The sequence below is a fragment of the Hemiscyllium ocellatum genome, chromosome 24, assembly GCF_020745735.1.
Source record: "Hemiscyllium ocellatum isolate sHemOce1 chromosome 24, sHemOce1.pat.X.cur, whole genome shotgun sequence".
Classification (NCBI taxonomy): Eukaryota; Metazoa; Chordata; class Chondrichthyes; order Orectolobiformes; family Hemiscylliidae; genus Hemiscyllium; species Hemiscyllium ocellatum.
The window spans coordinates 56,706,229-56,731,303 of NC_083424.1; the positions used below are offsets into that span (position 1 = coordinate 56,706,229).

A 25,075-nucleotide genomic window follows, 5' to 3' on the forward strand; every position below is an offset into this window, starting at 1 on the left:
ATAGTACATTTAAACATGTTCAAATGTTGCATTTTAACAAAATATTGCCTTCCTTCCTCCATCAGACATGTGTACAAAAACACACAGTATTCTTTTCAGCCCTCTTTATTGTGTTAGTAACCAAATTTTCCAGAATAACTCGGAAAAGTTAGTAGCTACATGATGACAACAAGATTTCACACTTTAAGCGATTTGCTTTTTGAAGCAAACTTCCTTATTTTTACAGTGCAAGTTTTCTGGAGACTTTTCTCTCTCACTGAATTTTGGTGATCTTCCATGCCTCATTTTAACTCTTCACAAATTTGATCTTTCCAACCTCAGCATGAGCTCTCACCTGCATTCCTGAATCAAGGCATTCTGCTGTCCATAGCTGTTCTCCCCCTCCAGATCCTGGAAAACTAACTTTGTCTCTGAGTTCTCAGGGATATCTCAGACCTTTTCCTCTCAAAGTCCACCTACATGACTTTGTGAATCACATCGGCCTTGTATCCACATAGAATCAGCTATCTGTGAGATGTCAACTCTCTTTCATCTTGGAAGCAAATGGACAATTTAAAGCATAGCTATTCACAACATGACATTCTTAACAATGTTCTGGGACCATGGAGGCAAACATTCCCGTAAAATCCTTGTAAGATCTTCCCAGCAAAACATCTGTGCTCCCTCTAACTTCATTTAGTCTTGCTGTCAGGCAGACATCAGAACAGGCCACATCATCCCCTTCATTTTAGTTCAAATTAAGGACCAGACCCAAATATAGTTTTTTTTTATTTGTAAAAATGATGATTTTTTAAAAAAGCCATGTACCTTAACAGCTGTGGTAGATCATTTATATTAGACGTAAGCAAAAGTTTGCTCTCACTGAATAAAATAGAAAGGCATAGGTTTAAGGTGGGAGGGAAAATATGCTAAAAGGACCTTCAAGTGCAACTTTCTCACGTGGAGGGTGGTGGGTGCATGGAACAAGCTGCCAGTGGAAGTAGTGGAGGCTGGTACAATTCCAACATTTTAAAGGCTTCTGAATGGGTTTATGAATAGGACGGATATGACCTAAATTCTGCCAAATGGCACAGGATTGATTTGGGATATCTAGTTGGCATGGAGGAGTTGGACCAAAGTGTCTGTTTGCATGCTGGGCATTGCTATGACTCTAACTACTTAGATAAGCACTTTAAGTGTCATAACATTGAAAGCTGTGGGCCTAGTAAGGAAAGATGGTATTAATGTAGGTTGTAGTACATTTTAGCTGATACAGACTCAATGGGCCAAAGGGACTCTTCTGTACAGTATAATGCTATGACTCTATAATTCTCTGAATAGAGCCAATATTTACAGACTTTTAGTTGTCAATATATTTACTACAAACATACAGCTTCCAACTAAACCTTTATAATTCTTAGGCTGCTACTATAAGTTGGCATAGCACAAGTGAACCCCTAATTGATATCCACGACGCTTGTAAAATAACACACAATTGAAATTCAACAAGAACAGTCAGGAGCAATAAAGCAAAGACTGTTGTAGTTGATCAGTGACACAAATTATATATAATATGCTGATATACGTGCGTGCTCTGAATAAAGTCAGACTAATCAAATACGACTTTTTTTGGGAAATCCAAGAACATAAAAAAGGTTGAGAACTGATGGGAGAGAATTTCTCATTGTTGGATTATAAAGGAAGACTCAGGAAATTAAACAGTCCTGTCACTTTAAGATTTGAAAGAGGAAATGATTTTCTAAATCTGAGTTTTGTGGAGGGATTTCCGACATGAAGAGAGGTGAGATTTCTCATTGTTTCTTTCTAAACTCACCTCATTAACCATCTAACTATTCCCAAAAGAACTTGTAACTCAGCAACTATCCTGCAATTCACTAGCAACCCTTTCAGCAAGGTCATTTTTAAAAGCTGCTTGTGCTCTACATGATTCTTTACATTTACCCTAGACATCGCAGAGAGGGGTATTTTGGCATCCATGTTTGTGGGCAGGAACCTGTGTGACCTGCTGGTCAGGGCGGTGCAGAGGAGAGCTTTCCTCTTCCCCTAGAATCAGCAGTGGAGGCTATCACACCAGACCATGCCCTTGCTCGTCTGAGGTTTCCATCCAAGCTAAAACAGTCTCAGCCTTCTGGAGGGATAGTCAGCACTGTAGGAAGAAGGTCAGTGACATCCTCGGGATCGAGACAGAGTTACAAGTCTTCACTAACAAGAAAGAAGTGGAGATTGGCAAAGATGCTGAGGGACCAACATTGATGCTGAGGAAGTCAGGCCTGAGAAAACTTGACAGCAACTCGATTTGAGGCTAATTGATTTTGCATTACCATCTGTAGATGCTCGGAATTATGGGCCAAATGTTCCTGTCCTCAAAATGATACTAGATATATAATTTCAATCATTAAGCTGCTTTGTTTGGCATAAATTCAACGTGACTTTTTCTCCCCTTTGTATCCATATCCTGTTATTGCGTACATCTTTAAAATACCACAAATAAGTGCAGTAAATAATCAAGAAAGCTAATGAAATGCTAGCCTTTACATCCAGAGGACTGGAGTATAAGGATACAGAAATTATGCTGCATCTACAAAACATTGGTTTGATTCTGTTGGAGTACGTGAGCAGATCTGGGCACCACATATTTGGAAGGATATGTTGGCCTTGGAGGGGGTACGACGTAAGTTTACAAGAATGATACTTGGACATTAGGGTTTAAGTTATGAGAAGAAATTATACAAGTTAAGCCTATTTTGTCTAGAATTTAGAATGTTAAGGAGTGATCTTTTCAAAGTCTTCAAGGTAATAGCAGGAAACGACAGAGTAGATAAAGATAAGCCATTTTCACTATTCTTGACCTAGGGAGTATAGTCTGAGAATTAGGGCCAGACTGCTCAGGAGAGATGAGTGGTGGGGGCATGGAATGCGCTACCTGTGGGAATGGTAGAGTCAGAATCATTGGCGACCTTTAAGCGGCATTTGGATAGGTACATGGATTGGTGCTTAATCTAGGATAGAAGTTCGGCACAACATCGTGGGCCGAAGGGCCTGTTCTGTGCTGTATTGTTCTATGTTCTATGTTCTATGTTCTAGATGTTAGGAGGCATTTCTACACATAAAGGGTAGATGTTTGGAAGTCTCTTCCGCAAATGGCAGTTGATAGCCTAGTAATATTCCAATGTTTTAGTGTTTAGTTTTCTGGCTGAGCATCAGTATAGCGTTATGCACGATTACATGGGAGCTCCGCTTATCGGTTTGCAAGAGCCATTCATCTATCACTGAGATGTCAAGTTGAACTATGCTGATTGATTCCCGAAAATGACTTAAGAGTTGTATAAATACATTGAATCAATCTTCACAGTAGAAGACACAAATAGCATTCCAAAAATACTACATAGTCAAAGGGCAAAAAGGGGACAAGAAATAAATACAATAACTATTATAGGAGAAAAGGTCAATTGTTAATTGTTCTTGGGCGGCACGGTGGCACAGTGGTTAGCACTGCTGCCTCACAGCACCAGGGACCCGGGTTCAATTCCCGCCTCAGGCGACTGACTGTGTGGAGTTTGCACGTTCTCCCCGTGTTTGCGTGGGTTTCCTCCGGGTGCTCCGGTTTCCTCCCACAATCCAAAGATGTGCGGGTCAGGTGAATTGGCCAGGCTAAATTGCCCGTAGTGTTAGGTAAGGGGCAAATGTATGGGTGGGTTGCGCTTCGGCGGGTCGGTGTGGACTTGTTGGGCCGAAGGGCCTGTTTCCACACTGTAAGTAATCTAATCTAGAAACTAGTGGGCTAAAGGCTGACAAGTCCCTTAGGCATTGGCTTGTATCCTAGGATATGAAAGAAGGTAGCTGCAGAGATTGCGGACACACTGTAGTAATCTTTAGAAAATCGTTATATTCTGGAAAAGTTGGATTAGAGAAGTATTAGTGTAACACCTTCATTTAAGTTAAAAATCACACAACACCAGGTTATAGTCCAACAGGTTGGACTATAACCTGGTGCTGTGTGATTTTTAACTTTGTATACCCCAGTCCAACACCGGCATCTCTAAATCATGACCTTCATTTAAAATGGGATTCAGCAAACAAGTAACTATGGGACAATTAGCTTAACATTCATTGGGAAAATGTTAGTCTCTTATAAATTTTGTAAGACCAGAGCATTTAGAAGTACATCATATGTTCAGAGCCAACATGTCTTTATGAAGTAAAAGTTATACTTGACAAATTTACCATTTTTGGGGGGCAGGTGATGAGCAAGATAAAGAAAAATCAGTAAATATAATACATTTGGATTCCCAAAAGGAATTCAATAAGGTTACCCACAATGAGGTTACTTAATAAGAGCCCATGGTGTTGGAGTAATATTTAGCATCGAGAGAGGATTGGATAACTAATAGAAAATAGTGAATTAGGATATAGGGGTCATTTTCAGATGGCAACCTGTAACGAGCAAAGTACACTGGGATCTGTGCACAGGCAGCAATTATTTACAATTAAAATTGATGACTTAGATGAGGGAAATGAAAGTAGTATCACAGCATTTGCAGATACACAAAATAGTGGGAAAATGAGTGGTGAGGATGATATAACGGGCTGAATCTTATGTTTTTTGATTAAACCTGAGCTGCATTTATTCTTTTACAGGGTTATTCATTGCATGTGAGCTTTCCTGCCATATTTGCCAAACTCACCTCATTAATTACCAACAATGCCCTAATGCCCCAAATTGCATATCTGATTTTGGCCCATCTTACCACAACCACTCTCTACTCAGCTGATATCTGCTAAAACATCACCATTCCTTGTGCTGTAATGTCATTGTGTATTTAGAAAAGCGTGACAATCTGACATTGCTTCTCACTGGCAATTGTTGTGGCACAGTAACCACTAAGCTACGTTGCGTCCAGCACACAACTGGCATGGCTGACATTCCTTTGCACATACAAAATCATTCACTCACCTGGATCTTGTCTAAACACTAATACATATACTTCACTTACATGTAGATACATGCCATCTAAACATCTAAGTTCTTTATAGTCCATCCCTAATGCCCACTGGAGACCTGCATCTTGTCATTATCCAACAGGGGAACATCACATATAGTAAAGTGATCAGACAAAAACAAAGATAAATGTGAACTTTTAGTTACAGGAAGCAAATATGAATACAAATAAAGCCAGTCAGATTTCAGTATTATAAACAAAGGTTATTTTAGTTACAATGATTTTCCGCTGCACCGAGCAGGCTTGTATTGAAAGTGAGTATCAATGAGATAATATCTGGCTTGTAGCATCCAATGCAACTTTGCTCTGCCATGTAGAAAGACAGGTTACTCCCCCTCAATGTCCTCTTTCTCAGAAGACTGTTCCCAAAAGCATTGAGACTTTATCATGGGTATATAGTACAATGTGTTGGTTGATAAAAATAGAGGTATCAATCCCCAGAGCTGTGATTGTCCATGTATATTCCTGTTAAGAAAATACGTATAGAGAGCTTAGAAGTTAAATGGTTCTGATTAAAAGATGTTATCAAAGGGTTATCCATTGATGCAGAAGTGAGGTGCTCATCCTGAAACAATTTTTTTGTGGTTATGTCCTTGTCACATGCAAATCTTTGTTGAAGAGCTATCAGATATCTATGTTCTCCAAATGGTGATGAAAGGTCATTGAGCACAAAGTGCATGAATTGCTGTGTGTTGTGTCTCCTTTGATGTCCTAAATTTTAATCCTGGCAATCATGTGAGGCAGTACCACTGTAGTGGTAGCTGCAGTGAGGCATGGACAGCATGGTGGTTAGCACTGCTGCCTCACAGCAACAGAGATCCAGATTCAATTCCACTCTTGGGCAACTGTCTGTGTGGAGTTTGCAAATTGTTTCTTTGTCTATGTGAGTTTCTGCTGGGTGCTCCAGTTTCCTCCCACAGTCCAAGGATATGCAGGTTAGGTGTTATTGGCCATGCTAAATTGCCCATAGTATTCAGGGATAGATTAGATTCCCTACAGTGTGGAAACAGGCCCTTCAGCCCAACCAGTCCACACAACCCTCAGAAGAGTAACCCACTCAAACCCATTTCCCTCTGATTAATGCAGTAATGCATAGATTAATTGTGTTAGCCATGGGAAATGCACAGTCACAGGGATAGGGTAAGGGAATGGATCTGGATTGGATGTTCTGCGGATGATAGGTATAGTCTTGTTGGCCTCAATGGCGTGTTGGGGTTCTAAGAGTGGCAGATATTGAGCACACAAGATGTCTGATGGAGATGACAGGCATCCATTCTTTTGTGTGACAATCATGTAGAATGGCAAACTTACAATGCTAACTTACACCTATAAGAGAATGAATAGGCAATGATACCTACCATAGCAGCGTGCAGCAAATCATACAAATGTTTTGGGGTATTGAAATCAGGGTCTGTTGAGTAAACCAAGTGCACTGACATCTGTGGATACATTTTACCAGGCTGCCTTCATCATCAAAATGCTTGCTTGTTGCCATTTCTAGGGAAAAGCACTTCTCTTCTCTCATTGACAGTCTGCAGGATAGCTTCTCGGGTGGCATCAGTGAACCATGGCATTGGTTTTTGATGGATCTCTGACAACTCCAGGAGTATGGTGATGAGTAAGGTTGAATGTTGCTGCTGCTTTGCAGCAAGTGAAGTGCTGTCTGGGTGAATGAGGTCCCTTCAGAATCTTGTGTGTTTAAACATAATTGTCTTGATTGTTTCTCAACACTAGAGAATAATTGAATCATTCCCTCATTTATTGGAAAATGTTCTCATCCCAAGCCCCAATTTAATGATTGTTCGCTGTACTGCCTCCAATAAAATATATTCTTTTTAAAATTTGGAACCAAAATATTCCAGATGGTCTCCTTAAACGTTGTTGTAAGTTTTTGCTTATTTTTTCCTGATGGCATGGAGCTTGAGCACTTTCAGCTGCTGGTTCATGTGCATCATGTTTCTGAAGTTGCAATGGCTGAGGGACCCACTATCAACTCCCCAGTTCAAGAACTGAACAAAGATTTGATTATTACTGTACTACAAATCCTATGCTATAAAGGCATTTGCATTTGCATTTGCCTTCCTATCTGAATGCTGGATCTGCATGCTAACTTACTATATTCCTCGAAAGTCTATTCAAGTCAACATTTACAATAAAACATAAACAAAGAACTGGAGATGTTGAAAATCTGAAACACAAACAGAAAGTGCTGGAGAAACTCAGCAGGTCTAGAAGCATCTGTAGAGAGGGGCAGAGTTAACATCTTGAGTCCAGAGACCCTTCATCAGATCTGTGAGAACGAGATTTAGAAGATTCAATCCTTTCAAAAAGAATTATGTTTTGGTCATCTTACAACCAAAATGGAAATCTTCACACTTACCAACATTAAACTCAATTGGCCATCTTGTTGTCTATTCATTTATTCTAACTATATCTCTTTGCAGCCTTTCTATGTCTTACCCACAGACTCTTTTCTACCTAGCTTCCACCTAGTATCATCAACAAACTAAGATGCTCTGTAAACTCTGTCAAACTCTGTCTGTTTACCTGAGTCATTCATATAGTTTGTTAGTAAGTCAGGACCCATCATTAATCCTTGTGTCCTCAACTAGTCGTACTGTGCCAACTTAAAACTTGTATGTAGCATTAAAAACATGTTATAGTTACATAAAGAAAAAGTCACTAGTTAAGCGTTCTGTTGGTGCACTAAAGAATAAGAGTGGGGTATTGTCAATGACACTGGGGAAATGGCAGACATGTTGAACAATTATTTTGTTTTAGTATTCACAGCAGATATTAGGCCATTCAGCCCATCAAGTCTGCTTTGCCATTCAATCATGACTGATAAGTTTCTCAACCCCATTCTCCTGCTTTCTCCCCATAACCCTTGATCCCCTGGACAATCAAAGAATTATCTATCCCCATCTTAAATATTTGATTAGATTACTTACAGTGTGGAAACAGGTCCTTCAGCCCAACAAGACCACACCGACCCGCCACCCACCCATACCTTCACCCCTTCCCCTAACACTATGGGCAATTTAGCATGGCCAATTCACCTAACCTGCACATTTTTGGACTGTGGGAGGAAATCAGACCACCCGGAGGAAACCCACACAGACTCGGGGAGAATGTGCAAACTCCACACAGTCAGTCGCCTGAGTTGGGAATTGAATCTGGGTCTCTGGCGCTGTGAGGCAGCAGTGCTAACCACTGTGCCACCATGCCACCCACCAATTACCTCAATTATACACCAAATATACTCAATTACGTGGCCTCAACAGCCTTATGTGACAGTGAATTCCATACATTCACCATTCTCTGACTGAACAAGTTTCTCCTTATCTCCATTCTAAAGGTCTTCCTTTTACTCTAAGGGCACAGATCCTAGTCTCTCCTACCAATGGAACCATCTTCCCAACATCCACACTGTCCAGGCCATTCAGTATTCTGTATGTTTCAATTAGAGCCCCTCTCATCCTTCTAATCTCCATTGGGTATGGTCCCAGAGTCCTCAAATGTTCCTCATATATTAAGCTTTTCATTCCTGGGCCCACTCTCATGAACATCCCCTGAACCCGCCTCCAGGACCAATACATCCGTCCTGAGATATGGGACCCAGTACTGCACACAATACTCTAAATATGGTCTGACCAGAACCTTATAAGTATATCCCTGCTTTTAGTTTAGTTTAGATTCTCTACCTGCACATCTTTGGACTGTGGGAGGAAACCCACACAGACACGGGGAGAATGTGCAAAATCCACACAGACAGTCACCCAAGGTTGTAATTGAACCTGGGACCCTGGCGCTGTGAGGCAGCAGTGCTAACCACTGAGCCACCATGCCACCCCCCTGCCAACATTGCATTTGTCTTCCTAACTACTGATTTAACCTGCAAGTGTACTTTGAGAGAATCCTGGACTAGAACTCCCAAGTCTCTTTCCAGTTCAGACTTCTGAATTTTCTCACCATCTAGAAAATAGTCCATGCTTCTATTCTTCTTATCAAAGTGCATGACATCACACTTTCCCCATTGTACACCATCTGCCACTTCTTTGCCCACTCACCTAACCTGTCCAAATCTTTCTGCAGCATCCCTGCCTCCTGAATAGTATCTGTTCCTCCACCTATCTTTGTATTATCTACAAACATAAACAGAATGTCCTCAGTTCCTTCGTCTAGATCATTAATGCATAACCTGAAATGTTGTGGTCCCAACACTGACCCTTGTGGAACACCACCTGTCACCAGCTGCCATCCTGAGAAAGACATTTTTATCCCCACCGTCTACTTTCTGCCAGGCAGCCAATCTTCTATCCATGCTAATACCTTGCCCCTAACACCATGGGCCCTATCTTACTCAGCAGCCTCCTGTGCGGCACCTCCTGTGTGGCATTCTTGAAATCCACGTGGATAACATCCATTGGCTCTCCTTGGTCTAACCTGTTCATGGAAGATGACTTGCCACAACTCGCAAAGAAATTAAGAAAGGATCAGGGACAAGTCCTGAATAAAATTCGCTTAAGTAAATCATCAATAATGTGGAAATTTCTGGAACTGACGAGTGACAAATCCTTTGGACCTGATGATTTCCATCCATGGGTGTTAAAGGAGGTAGAAGAGCATATTGCCAATACGCTCATCATAACCTTTCAGAGTTCCCTGGATTCAGGAGTTGTACCTGTAAATTGGAAACTCATTCCTTTCACTCTATTCTTTAAGAAGGATGACAGAGGGATACTAGGGAATTGCAGACTAACCAGCCTGACACCTTAGTTGGGGAAATTGTTGGAGTCTGTAATCAAGGACAAGAGTAACTGATCATCTTAAAAACTTTCAGTTAATCAGAGAGAGTCAGCATGGTTTTACAAAGAATAGGTCATGTCTAATATACCTTATCAAGATTTTTGAAGAGGTGTTTAAGGTGAGGGACAGAGGTAGTCAATAAATGTTGTCTATATGAACTGATAGAAGACTTTTGATCAAGTCCCACACAATAGATTATTGGCAAAGGTGCAAGCCCACAAAATTGAAGGCAATTTACTGACATGGATAGGAAATCAGTTGAGTGGCAGGGATCTATGTAGGGACCTCAATCATTCACAGTATCATTAATAACTTAGATAATGGCATAAAAAGTAAAATATCCAAATTTGCTGACAACACAAATTGGGCAGAATGTTGGGCAGTGTTGAAAATAACCTAAAATCACAACTGGATATTAATAGATTAGGTGAATGGGCAAAGCTATTACAATTAGATTTTAATATAAACAACTGTGAGGTTATCCATTTGGACCAAGAAAAGATAAATTTGGGTAATATTTTAGAAGGCATAAAGTTAATGTCCCATGAGATTTGGAGGTTCAGGTGCATAGCTCTTTAAAATATCACAAATAGAAAATAGTCAAGAAAGCTATTGAAATGCTGGCCTTCATATCTAAAAGGCTGCTATATACAACGCAGGTGTTATGCTGCATTTGTACAAAACCCTAGTTAGACAAAGTTAAAAATCACACAACACCAGGTTATAGTCCAACAGGTTTAATTGGAAGCACACTAGCTTTCGGAGCGACGCTCCTTCATCAGGTGATTGTCTGGATCTGGGTTGTTTGGGTTTTCCACTATTTATTCACAACTATACCTTTTAATCAATGTAGCCAATCAATCCAGTTCTCCCTTCATATTCATGCAATTGGCCCTGTTCTTATTCTTATTTGAGATTGGAGTTCAAATTCACTTTCAAATGTCACATAGAATTCAATGATGTTGCAATCAAGATTTTCAGTGGATCTTTTGCTAATTGATTGTGTCTCGTTCCATAATACCAGACCTAAAATAGGTTTCTACAAACACATCTTTGAGACCGCCTTTGCCAACTTGTCTGTCCCAGTCTATATGAAGAATATAGATGGTCCCTCCAAGAGAGAGCATCTCTCCTCTTTTGAACAGAAAGCACAACATGAGGCAACTAATTATTTGAGCCAGGCAAAACAGTGGAGCAGGATTCATTCTTGACTTTCAAATTTTCGGTAGGGCCCAATAAATTCCATTAAATTCCAACTGTGGGGTGTAATATTTAGTTTTGGATCCATATTATAAAAAGCTCAAAATGTCACTGGAGAGAATACAAAAAAAAATGATTAAGACACGAGAACTGTATTATATTTATCAGGATAGGATGACCAGGCTGGATCTCTTTTCTCTTGAAAAGAAAAAGCTGAGGGATGCCCTAAAAGAGAAATTAAAACTGTTGAACAGTTTGAGAGAGTAAGTAGAGACAGTGTATTTACAGTTGTGGGAAGAAGCAAAGCTGGAAACCATCAGTAAAAGACAGCCGCTAAAAAGTCAAATCTGAAATTCAGAAGAAACTTATTTACCTTACTCACAAAGAGTAGATTAGATTAGATTAGACTTACAGTGTGGAAACAGGCCCTTCGGCCCAACAAGTCCACACCGACCCGCCGAAGCGCAACCCACCCATACCCCTACATTTACCCCTTACCTAACACTATGGGCAATTTAGCTTGGCCAATTCACCTGACCAGCACATCTTTGTGACTGTGGGAGGAAACCGGAGCACCCGGAGGAAACCCACGCAGACACGGGGAGAACGTGCAAACTCCACACAGTCAGTCGCCTGAGTCGGGAATTGAACCCGGGTCTACAGGCGCTGTGAGGCAGCAGTGCTAACCACTGTGCCACCGTGCCGCCCATAAAAAGTAGTTGAGGCAAATTGGTTGGATGTATTTAGGGAAAGTATATATGTTGGGGGGAGGGGAAAGTGAAAGCGACAGGGAGTATGGAATTAAATGGAAAGATAAGCAACAGGATAGCATATGTGCAAGCAGACTTAAACTCCAGGCAAACTGGGAATGCAGCAAAAAGGAAGGATAACTTAGGACATCTTATGACTTCCAATATCTCTAATGATAAAGTTAGCATTAAGGCACTTTACCTGAATGCTTGTAGCATTCATAACAAAGCAGATGAACTAATGGCACGGGGGGTGGTCAGGACTGGCAGTTAAACCTCCAAGGATTTTCAACTTATCGAAAAGATAGGGAGGTGGGCAGAGGGGGTGGGGTTGCCTTGTTAGTTAAGAACAAAATTAAATCTATGGCACTGAATGACATAGCGGCGGATGATGTGGAGTCTGTGTGGGTGGAATTGAGGAACCACAAAGGCAAAAAAACCATAATGGGAGTTATGTACAGACCTCCTAACAGTGGTCAGGACCAGGGCGCAACATGTACCAGGAAATAGAGAAGGCATGTCAGAAAGGCAAGGTCACGGTGATCATGGGAGACTTCAATATGCAGATGGACTGGGTAAATAATGTTGCCAGTGGATCCAAAGAAAAGGAATTCATGGAATGCTTACAGGATGGCCTTTTGGAACAGCTTGTCATGGAGCCCACAAGGGCTATTCTGGACCTCGTGCTTTGTAATGAACCAGACTTTATAAAAGATCTTAAAGTAAGGGAACCCTTAGGAAGCAGCGATCATAATATGATAGAGTTCAGTCTGCAGTTTGAGAGAGAGAAGGCAAAATCGGATGTAATGGTGTTACAGTTAAATAAAGGTAATTATGAGGGCATGAGAGAGAAAGTGACAAAAATAGACTGGAAGCAGAGCCTAGCGGGGAAGACAGTAGAGCAAAAATGGCAGGAGTTTGTGGGTATAATTGAGGACACTATACAGAGGTTCATCCCCAAGAAAAGAAAGATTATCCGGGGAGGGATTAGACAGACATAGCTGACAAAGGAAGTCAGGAAATGTATGAAAGAAAAAGAGAGATCCTATAAAGTCCCCAAGAGCAGTGGGAAATCAGAAGGTTGGGAAAGCTACAAAAACAAACAGATGATAACAAAGAGAGAAATAAGGAAGGAGAGGATCAAATATGAAGGTATGCTAGCCAGTAATATTAGAAATGATAGTGAAAGTTTCTTTCAATACATAAGAAACAAACAACGGGCAAAAGTTGACATTGGGCCACTTCAAACTGATGCTGGAAGCCTAGTGATGGGAGATAAGGAAATAGCAGGAGAACTTAACAAGTACTTTGCGTCAGTCTTCACAGTGGAAGACATTAGTAATATCCCAACAATTAAAGGGAGTCAGGGGGCTGAGTTGAATATGGTTGCCAATACAAAAGAGAAAGTGCTAGAAAAGCTAAAAGGTCTTAAAATTGATAAATCTCCTGGCCCCGATGGGATACATCCTAGAGTTCTGAGAGAAGTGGTTGAGGAAACAGCGGAGGCATTGGTTGAGATCTTTCAAAAGTCACTGGAGTCAGGGAAAGTCCCGGATGATTGGAAGATCGCTGTTGTAACCCCCTTGTTCAAGAAAGGATCAAGACAAAAGATGGAAAATTATAGGCCAATTAGCCTAACCTCGGTTGTTGGTAAAATTCTAGAATCCATCATTAAGGATGAGGTTTCTAAATTCTTGGAAGAGCAGAGTCTGATTAGAACAAGTCAACATGGATTTAGTAAGGGGAGGTTGTGTCTGACAAACCTGTTGGAATTCTTTGAAGAGGTGACAAGTAGGTTAGACCAGGGAAACCCAGTGGATGTGGTCTATCTAGACTTCCAAAAGGCCTTTGATAAGGTGCCAAATGGGAGGCTGCTGACCAAGGTGAGGGTCCATGGTGTTCGAGGTGAGCTACTGGTATGGATTGAGGATTGGCTGTTTGACAGAAGGCACAGAGTTGGGATAAAAGGTTCTTTTTCGGAATGGCAGCCAGTGACAAGAGGTGTCCCGCAGGGTTCAGTGTTGGGGCTGCAGCTGTTCACATTATATATTAATGATCTGGATGAAGGGACTGAGGGCATTCTAGTGAAGTTTGCCGATGATACAAAGTTGAGTGGACAGGCAGGTAGTACTGAGGAAGTGGGGAGGCTGCAGAAGGATCTAGACAGTTTGGGAGAGTGATCCAGGAAATGGCTGATGGAATTCAACGTGAGCAAATGCGACGTCATGCACTTTGGAAAAAAGAATAAAAGCATAGACTACTTTCTAAACGGTGAGAAAATTTGTAAAGCCAAAGTACAAAGGGATCTGGGAGTGCTAGTCGAGGATTCTCTAAACGTAAACATGCAGGTTGAGTCCGTGATTAAGAAAACAAATGCAATGTTGTCATTTATCTCATGAGGGTTGGAATATAAAAGCACTGTTGTGCTAACTGAGACTTTATAAAGCTCTGGTTAGGCCCCATTTGGAGTACTGTGTCCAGTTTTGATCCCCACACCTCAGGAAGGATATACTGACACTGGAACGTGTCCAGTGGAGATTCACACAGATGATCCCTGGAATGGTTGGTCTAACATACGAGGAACAGCTGAGGATCCTGGGATTGTACTCATTGGAGTTTAGAAGATTAAGGGGAGACTTAGTAGAAACTTACAAAATAATACATGGCTTGGAAAGGGTGAATGCTAGGAAATTGTTTCCGTTAGGCGAGGAGACTAGGACCCCATGGACACAGCCTTTGGAATTAGAGGGGATCTATTCAGAACAGAAATGCGGAGACATTTCTTCAGCCAGAGAGTGTTGGGCCTGTGGAATTCATTGCCGCAGAGTGCAGTGGAGGCCGGGACGCTAAATGTCTTCAAGGCAGAGATTGATAGATTCTTGATGTCACAAGGAGTTAAGGGCTACGGGGAGAATGCTGGTAAGTGGAATTGAAGTGCCCATCAGCCATGATTGAATGGCAGAGTGGACTCAATGGGCTGAATGGCCTTATTTCCACTCCTATGTCTTATGGTCTTATGGAAAAAGAGAGCAAACAATAATTCCAATGGTTGAAAATTGGAAACATGCACATGTGGAGCATAAACACAATGGACTGGCTAGCCTCTGTAGCCTGTTTCTGTAATTCTTTGAAAATTGAGCTCTTGAGTTATAAAAAATGTTGCCGAAAATGCTCATCAGACAGGCAATCTCAAGAGTGAGCAGCCTGGATTTAGAATTACCTTCAACACCCATTATGCAGTTGTTATTCTCAGCAGAGAGTCACTTTGCTGTATCTTACCACAAAGACTGGTCTTTCTCAATGTCTTCCTTACGTTCCTCTATGGCATCTGCAAGAGCTCGATGAATGGGGAATCCTTCTTTGGCAAGTTTGATGCTTGGTTCAAATAACTGTTTCCATGGTAACCGTCCATGTCTTTGATGTGCTAATTGGTATCCTCGGATTTCACCAGGAACTGCTATGGCCAATCCTCCTGTCAGTAGGTCCAAAATTAAACAACAAGTATGTTTTAAAGTTAAACCTTTCCAGTTCAATTCAAGTTGTCTGCTCATGTTTATCTCTCTGAGTAATGATTAGACCAAAGGAAGAACTCCATTATTTTCACTTGTTAAGACCCTTCAAGTAAACCAGAACTTTCACCTTGGCACCAACTTTCGATGCTTCATAATATACATTGAGATAATCTTGAACAATGTTCATCACTATTCATGACTCTTCAGATACTGCAGCATGACCTGAATAACATCAAGACTGTTAACCTGTTGGTAAATAACATTCAGGTCACACAAGTGCCAAGCAACAACCATCTCCAACAATTATTTCCCCTTGATATTCAAAGGCATTTTCACTGCTGAGTCCCCCACTGTCAATATTCTAGGAGTTACCATTTACCAGAAACAGATTTATACTAGCCAAAAAATTTGTGGCTACAAGAACAGGTCAGAGGTTAGGAATCCTGCAACAATAGCTCAACTCCTGACTCTCAGTGCATATCCACCATCTACTAAGTACAAGTCAGAATTATGATGGAATATTCCCCATTTGCCTGGATAAATACACTCAAGAAACTTGACACCAAGACAAAGCAGCTTATTTGATTACCACCACACCCATAAACATTTACTCCTCCATTAATAATGCTCAGTCACAGAAGTGTGTACCAAGTACAAGATAAGGTGAGAGACTGCAGAAGTCTGGATGCTGAGTGATCTGGATGTCTGCATGTGTGATTCACAAAGGGTTAATACAATAGAGTGTCAGTATTTTCTACGAGGAAAGTTAAATTCAAAAGTAGAGAGGTTGTGTTTCATTTGTACCAGGCATTGGTGAGACCACTTTGGAGTACTGTTTGCAGTACTGGTCTCCTTGTTTAATAATAGATGTAAATAATTTGCAGGCAGGTCAGAAAAGGTTTACTATGCTAATACCTGGCAAAAGGTTGGATAGGCTAGGCTTGTATCTGCTGGAGTTTAGAATATTAAGCAACTTAATTAAAGCCTGCAAACCTTGACGGGTTTTGAAAGAATCGTGGGATAATCTAGAAATAAGTCATCACCCAGTTAAGCCAGCAATGATGAGAAATTTGTTTTTTTTTAATCAATGTGAATCTCTGGAACTCTCTTCGTCAAAGGGCAATAGATTATTGGTAAGCATTGGGGTGAAAGGCTATTAGGATAGGCAGGAATATTGAGTAATCAAATCAGCTATGATCTAATTTAATTGTGGAAAGGGCCCACTCCTGAGTAGATGAGTAGCCTACTCCTGCTCCTAATTTGTATGTTTTATCTAGCTTTCTGTTTCCTGAACCCATTGATAGAATGCATGTAACTATATTAATAAGATGTGGCCACAATGTTAAATCACGTTTACACAACAGTGATGTCAGGAAACACAAAAACTCATTAACACCCATCCAACAAGATAATGAGTTCAATTTATTGCTGTTTACCCTTATATTATAGACTGGGACAGACCCTTCAAAACATTTCAAGAAGGTAGCTGCGACCTTTACTTTAAGCCAATGTAAAGCGTACATTCCAAGAGAGATGCCATTGGTCAAACCACTTGGTTTTAAACAAAAAAGAATTTATTTACAAGACTACAGAATGAAACATTAACAAAAGAGAATAGGATACAGAATAACTTTACCTCTCTGAAAACCCAATAGATTATCCCAACTTAATGATGCAATGCCCAATATTTGCAACAATCCCCATAAACACCCCTTGGCACAAAAGGTAAAATCAAACACAGGTTCTTATAGGAGAAAATTCAAAGTGAAGTCAGCATGGACCTGCTTTTTTGAGTCCAGCAGCTTTTACATCACTACTGCTAAAAACCAAACCAAACCAGAGAAAAGCTGAGCTGGGAGAACTGGCCACTCCCCTTTCATTGTACAAAACTTTTTTACAAAAACTAGAAAACCCATTGCCAGAGGCAGTATCTGTTTGTCAAAATCAAACTGGTCCTGAAACCCTTCAACTCAAACTTTTTGGAACCTGTGTCTTTTACAACCTCTCTGAAGAAAGAAAACAAGGACAACATAACCTTGCTAAAGGAGAGCTTCATCACATCTGGTGTGGGGGAAAGTGTCTTCAATAGCAACTAAACCCCAGTCCCACAGTGAAAAGGCTGTTTGATCAAGCACCAATCAGCCACTTTAGAGCTGGCAAGGGAGTTAGTCAGTCAGATGCCTTGTCACTGAGGTCCCACCCTCCCTGGAACTGCTGACCTTACAGAGAGAACAATATGCTTCAGAGGCTGCAAGGAACTGCACAGCATGAGAAGCTGGACTGGCACAAGCTTTTATCATCCAGAGATTGCAATGTGGGAGAGAGGGTTATGAGGAGTCAGAACCAAGGGCAGTGGGGTTGATTTCAGGCCAACGTCCTGACCGCCTCTTAGATTGGGGAAAATGGAGGTCTTCTCTGACCTGGCAGGCAGACTGACCTGGGATCCTGTTAGGAAAACAGATACTTTTCCCACCTGCTGCGAAGACATAATTGGGTTGGTGGCTGGCTAAGGCCCTGAAATGATTGTTAATTGACTACTTAAGGGCTCCTTAATCAGTGTCACGTTGGGAAGGTTGTCCATGAATTTTAGATCTTGATTATTGAGCTGGCAACAAAGAAATGGTGTTTTGACCTCACACCCACCCCACAACCTTTATGGAACTCCACCTGAAGAGTTCATTGTTCAACTGGAATACAACTTGTTTTAGGAAAGGTGGAGGCTCCCACCCTGACTTTATTTCACAAGAGCTGAAACTTATTAACCAGAAGTTCTCTGCTTTGATCCATAGCAAATGTAGGAATACCAATGCTGTAATCACTCACAGGGCCTGAGATTTTGAATAGGCTAAATAAGCTACCCACTACTGATTATCACCCAGTAATTCCTCATGTTTAAATAAGCTGCTGACATGAACATCAATAACACATGAAAATACAGGTTTTTGAAAGTGGGGTGACACAGTGGCTCAGTGATTAGCACTGCTGTCTCACAGCACCAGGGTCCCAGATTCAATTCCAGCCTTGGGTAACTGTGTGGAGTTTGCACATGCTCCTGTGTCTACACGGGTTTCTTCTGGGTGCTCCAGTTTCCTTCCACAGTCCAAAGATGTGCAAGTTAGGTGAATTGGCCATGCTAAATTGCCCATAGTCTTAGGTGCATTTGTCAGAGGGAAATGGGTCTGGGGGGTTACTCTTTGCCAGGTCAGTGTGGACTGGTTGGGCTGAAGGCCTGTTTCCATACTGTAGGGAATCTAATCTTATCAGAAGGCTCCCCTGGAGCTTTGAGTAGACAGGGAAAAAGCCTCTAATTACAGCCAGTTTTTGGAATGCCGGAGCATTTTCATCAGAAACCGACTTCTTTTAAATTCACTAGGAGTGTCAACAGGAATGTACTGATTACTGTTCTAATGATTACCTTTCCGAGAAGCTTCATCTGTTTCATTAATAAACATATCCCTTGATGCACTAATTGGGGCCACTTCTCTGGCATTAATAGTTTCTACTTTTCCTGAAAAATAAAAAAAAGTGGTATCAAATCGTAAGATTACATTATAGATTAAAATCTGTGTTCAGCATTCATAGCAAAAGTTAGTGTGCAACTTGAAAGAATGGAGTCTCATCTCTCCATCTGCATGGAAACACAGTGAAGATGTTTTTAACCCTAAGTGCCCAGTAAAAAACAAATTAAAATCACCAAGGTTACTTACCTACTGTCGAGCTGCACAAAATCACCAGCCATGATTTTCTTTATGAATGGCAAGGCTGGCACAGATTAGATTACTTACAGTGTGGAAACAGGCCCTTCGGCCCAACAAGTCCACACCAACCCACCAAAGTGCAACCCACCCAGACCCATTCCCTACAGCAAACACTACGGGCAATTTAGCATGGCCAATTCACCTAACCTGCACATCTTTGGACTGTGGGAGGAAACCGGAGCACCCAAAGGAAACCCACACAGACACAGAGAACGTGCAAACTCCAGTCAGTCACCTGAGGCAGGAACTGAACCCAGGTCTCTGGCACTATGAGGCAGCAGTGCTAACCACTGTGCCACCGTGCCACCCACAGATCTTTTCTAAATACACAAACTTCTCTCTGGTTGGACTCAGGCCTAGCAGAAGGAGCTGTTGTGACTCTCCTTTCAGTTTAGAGAGAATCAGAATCTACAGAAAGGTGTCTAGGCCAAAACAGATAGTTTATTTTCCTTCCTCTGTGGGCCCAGGAAAGATGGGAATCTTTCTTCAGGTCTAATACAGAACAGGCTAACTCTCCTATCCAAGATGCCCTCTGTCAACTCGGTCTCCTAACCTTCCTCACCTGAATGAGGTGAAAGATTCACTGTTTCACTGAATGAGAATATAGAGTTGTAGAGTCTTACAGCACAGAAACAGTCCATGTCGAACATAATCCCAAACTAAACTAGACCCATCTGCCTGGTCCTGGCCAATACTCCTCCAAAACTTTCCTATATATATATATAAAATATATAAAAACACGTGAACCATGCTCTGTGTAAAATACTTACCTATGTCTTTTCTAAATCTTTCTCCTCTCACCTTAAAAATATGCCCCCTAGTTTTGAATTCCCTTATCCTAGGGAAAATACAACTACCATTAATTCTATCTATATTTTTCATTATTTTATAAAATTGTATCAGTTGTCTATCAACGTCCTGCACTTCAGTGAAAACATGGACAAATCGTTGCATTTTAGCAAAGCCAGCACATATTACCCTCCCTATTTTCACATCCACTGTTAAATCCTCTGTAAGACATATGCAGTATGCAAGAACTACTTAGAAATTTGAGACTTGCCTTTCCAGAAATAACTGTGGCTGGTGGAGGTAAGGGAAGTGACACAATGTTTGTGTCATTCAGTTCTTTGGATGGCTCAGGTCTGCAATTGTCCTTATTTTTCTTTGGAAGCCATGGCATTGGTTATGGAAAGAATAAAAAGCTGGTATCAGTAATGATGATCATGACTCTGATGAATTGTCATTAAAGTTTATCTCGTTCAGCAGTGATTATTTGAGAGGGATATCTGCCACCATTAGCTGTCTGACCTGTCTGAGTTGCCATTTCGTTGTATCAAATCACTGCACATAACTGTATCAAGACTAAATCCCAGGACCAACTATCATCAAACCTCGAAATATTCATCCCAGGCAACTCTGCAAAAGCCTCCTCACCAACATCTGGAAACTTGTGCAAAAATTGGACAGATGTTCCAGCCCAATCAAACACCAGACTATTGTAGAGGAAGTAAATGATGAAGCTGAAAGATGCAGAACTCCAGCCTCTGACCATCTCTTTAAGCCACAGTATTTATGACTGGTCCAGTTAATTTTCTGGTCAGTGGTAATGCCCAGAATATTTATAGATATGACTTTTAGATTTCTATCATCAGCAACATATTGGTTTTGTTTCATTCGAAGTGTCACTGACTTGTGTGCCTCAGTTGTGTTAGTTGGCTTTTCATGTGATATTTTGTGAAATTTTTTGAAAAAGTCAATATACAATCAAATCTCTTCATTACTTTGTCAAAAATATCAGTTAATAAACACAATCTGCATCTTACAAATCCATGCTGACTCTTAGTTAATTCAAATCTCTATAAGTGCCTGTTTATTTATTCCACAGTTATAGTATTTAAAATCTTACCACTAGTGATATTGAACTTACTAGCCTGTAGTTCTTCAAAATGGCCTTCCTTGCATATTTCTTGAACAACAATTTCGCATTTTCCAAGTTCCTAAACCTTTGACACTTCCCATATATGTAGCAATATTTGTGGGCGGCACAGTGGCAAGTGGGCGGCACGGTGGCACAGTGGTTAGCACTGCTGCCTCACAGCGCCAGAGACTCGGGTTCAATTCCCGACTCAGGTGACTGACTGTGTGGAGTTTGCACGTTCTCCCTGTGTCTGCGTGGGTTTCCTCCGGGTGCTCCGGTTTCCTCTCACAGTCCAAAGATATGCGGGTCAGGTGAATTGGCCATGCTAAATTGCCCGTAGTGTTAGGTAAGGGGTAAATGTAGGGGTATGGGTGGGTTGCACTTCGGCGGGTCGGTGTGGACTTGTTGGGCCAAAGGGCCTGTTTCCACACTGTAAGTAATGTAATCAAAGTTTGGAAGATTGCCTTCATTTGTTGGGGAAATGTGCACAAGAGTCAGGATGTCATATTGCAGTTTTATAAGACTTTGGGTAGATCATACATAAAGGATTGCATTCAACTATGGTTGCCACATTACAGGAAGCAGACTTAGAGGATGCAGAAGACTTTTACCAGGATGCTGCTGGGGTGACAGAGACTGAGGGGAGACTTGATAGAAGTCGATAAGATTATGAGATGCATAGATATGGTTGACAGTCAGAATCCTTTTCCCAGAGTTGAAACATCTAAAACGAGGGGTCATGCATTTAAGGCGAGGGAAGTTCAAAGGAGATGTGATGGGCAGATTTTTTATACTGTGTGCCGGGGTGGTGGTGGAGGTAGATAACATAGGAGCATTTAAGAGGCTTTTAAATAAAGACATGAATATGCAAAGAATGGAGGGATATGGACCAAGGGTGGGCACAAGGAATTAATTTGATGTAATGTTTGGTACAACAGGGCCTGCTCCTGTCCTGAACTGTACTTAGTTCTAAATGAAGCCTTTCCTTCAACTACCTGCAATGCAAGATACCTAGAAGAGTCAATCTATCCTTTATAAGCAGAACTGACCTTTCCGATAAACACTGCCTGTGAATTTTCATCCTATCTTTACTATCTCTACTTCACTAATGTTTTGTCAACATTCCCTTCCTTAGTTACCATGAATATAAAATAGTCTTATCCATGGCTTAAAGATCACCTTTTTTGTCCCTGTTAGGTGCGATTCGAACTTGCATTACCCATTGACTATTTATATCTATTTTGTATTTAGATTAACTTGCATTCTTTTCTCATTTTCTCTTCTTGCCAATTTTATTTTTCTCTGACCTGAACCTGGACCTGGACTCTATGTTGAGACTTCAAAGGGCAACTCCCAAAGAACAAAGAAAATTACAGCAAAAGAACAGGCCTTTCGGCCCTCCAAGCCTGTACTGATCGAGATTCTCTATCTCAACCTGTCACGTATTTTCTAAGGATCTGTATCCCCCTGTGCCCTGCCCATTTACGTATATCTAGATACATCTTAAATGACACCATTGTTCCTGCCCCACCACCTCCAGTGGCAACGTGTTCCAGGCACCCACCAACCTCTGTGTGAAGAACTTTCAACACATATCTCCCTCAAACTTTTTCTCTCTCACCTTAAACCCATGACTCCTAGTAATTGAGTCCCTCATTCTAGGAAAAAGCTTCTTACTCATCACCCTGTCTACAACCCTCATGATACCCCTCAATCTACATTTTTCTAATGAAAATAATTCTAATCTACTCAACCTCTCTTCATAGCTAACACCCTCCATACCAGGCAACATTCTGGTGAATCTCCTCTGCACCCTATTCAAAGCATCCATATCGTTTTGGTAATATGGTGAACAGAACTATACGCAGTATTCAAAATGTGGCCAAACCAAAGTCCTATACAACTATAACATGACCTGCAAACTCTTCAACTCAATACACCATCCGAAGAAGGAAAGCATGTCGGATGCCTTCTTGACCATTCTAATGACCTGCAATGCCACCTTGGGGGTACAATGGACCTGAACACCCAGATCTCTCTTTACATCAATTTTCTCCAGTGCTTTTCCAATTACCATATCGTTTGCTTTTGAATTGGATCTTCCAAAAGGCATCACCTCGCATTTGCCCGTATTGAACTTAATTTGCCATTTCTCCGCCCAACTCTCCTATCTATCTGTATTCTGCTGCATTCTCTGACAGTCCCCTTCACTATCTGCTACTCCACCAATCTTAGTGTCATCTGCAAACTTGCTAATCAGACCATCTATACCTTCCTCTAGATCATTTATGTATATCACAAATAACAGTGGTCCCAGCACTGATCCCTTTGGAACACCACTGGTCACAGTTCTCCATTTTGAGAAATTCCCTTCCAATACTATCCTCTGGCTCCTGTTGCCCAGCCAGTTCTCTACCTATCTAGCTATTACATTCTGGACTCCATGTGACTTCATTTTCTCCATCAGCATACCGTGGGGAAACTTATCAAACACCTCACTCCACGTATATGTCATCTACAGCCCTTCCCTCATCAATCAACTTTGTCATTCCTCAAAGTCAATACGTTACTAACACATGACCTTCCCTGCACAAAGCCTGTCATTGATAAACCCTTTTTCTTCCAAATGTAAATAGATCCTATCTTCAGTACCTTCTCCAGCAGCTTCCCTACTACTTACGTCAGGCTATAATTAGCTGGATTATCCTTGCTGCCCTTCTTAAACAAGGGGATAACATTAGCAGTTCTCCAGTCCTCTGATACCTCACCCCTGTTCAAGGATGCTGCAAAGATATCTGTTAACTATCCTCAACTACTTTCTCTCTTGCTTCCCAAAGTAACCTGGGATAGAATTTTTCCAGTCTTGGGAACTTGTCCACCTCAATCCCTTTCAGTATACCCAACACTTCCTCCTTTCTAATGCTGACGTGACCTTGAGTAATTAATCATCTATTCCTAACTTCAACATCCGCCATGTGCATCTCTGTGGTGAATAACGATGCAAAGTACTCATTAAAAAACTCATCCATTTTCTCTGACTTCATGCATAACTTTCCTTTTTTGTCCTTGAGTGGGCCAACCCTTTCTTTAGTTACCCTCTTGCTCCTTATATACAAATAGAAGATTTTGGGATTTTCCTTAACCCTTTTTGCTAAAGATATTTCATGACCCCTTTTAGCCCTTTTCAGATTGGTCCTCCTTTCCTGATATTCTTCCAAAGCTCTGTTCGTTTTCAGTCACCTAAACCTTATGTATGCTTCCTTTTTCCTCCTGGCTAGTCTCTCAATTTCACCTGCCATTTCAATCCCCCACTTTCACAGGGACATTCCTGTCCTGCACTCTAATCAACCTCTCTTTAAAAGCCTCCCACATACCAAATGTGGATTTAACTTCAAACATCTGCTCCCAAGCCACATCGCCCAGCTCCTGCCGAATTTTGTTATGTTTGGCCTTCCCCCAATTTAGGATTCTTCCTTTAGGACCACTCTCGTCTTTGTCCATGAGTATTTGAAAACTTATGGAATTATGATCATTATTCCTAAAGTAATCCTCTACCGAAACTTCAACTACCTGGCCGGGCTCATTCCCCAATACCAGGTCCAGTGTAGCCCCTCCCCAAGTTGGACTATTTACATACTACTCTATAAACTTCTCTTAGATGCTCCTTACAAATTCTGCTCCATTTAGACCTCTAACACTAGGTGAATCACTGTCAATGTTGGGATAATTAAAATCTCCCATCACCATCGCTCTGTTACTCCTACATCATTCCATAATCGGTTTACCTATTTGTACCTCTATCTCATGCTCGCTGTTGGGGGACCTATAGTATAGCCCCAACATTGTTATCGCACCCTTCTTATTTCTGAGCTCTGCCCATATTGCCTCACTGATCAAGTCCTTCATAGTGCCCTCCTTACAGCACAGCTGTGATATCCTCTCTGACCCTCCTGAGGAAGGAGATTCCAAGATTTTGACCCAGAGCCAGTGAAGGAGTGGCAATATTATTCCAAGACTGGATAGTGAAGGTGGTGGTGTTCCCAAATATCTGCTGCCGCTGTCCTTCTAGATGGAAGTGGTCCTGAGTTAGGTTAGATTACCTACAGATTAGATTAGATTACCTACAGTG

The 25,075-nt window shown here is 41.3% G+C and overlaps 1 protein-coding gene across 1 annotated transcript in view; it reads right to left on the reverse strand.

Annotated features, from left to right (window-relative positions):
• LOC132827423 (glutathione hydrolase 1 proenzyme-like) overlaps positions 1-25,075 on the reverse strand; it is a 145,158-nt gene that overhangs the window by 56,672 nt on the left and 63,411 nt on the right. Inside the window, exons 4-5 of the mRNA XM_060844099.1 lie at positions 18,686-18,778; positions 15,038-15,230 (exon numbers count right to left, since the gene is read on the reverse strand). Coding sequence (XP_060700082.1) covers positions 15,038-15,230; positions 18,686-18,778 — 286 coding nt within the window. The remainder of the gene's footprint in view (positions 1-15,037; positions 15,231-18,685; positions 18,779-25,075) is intronic.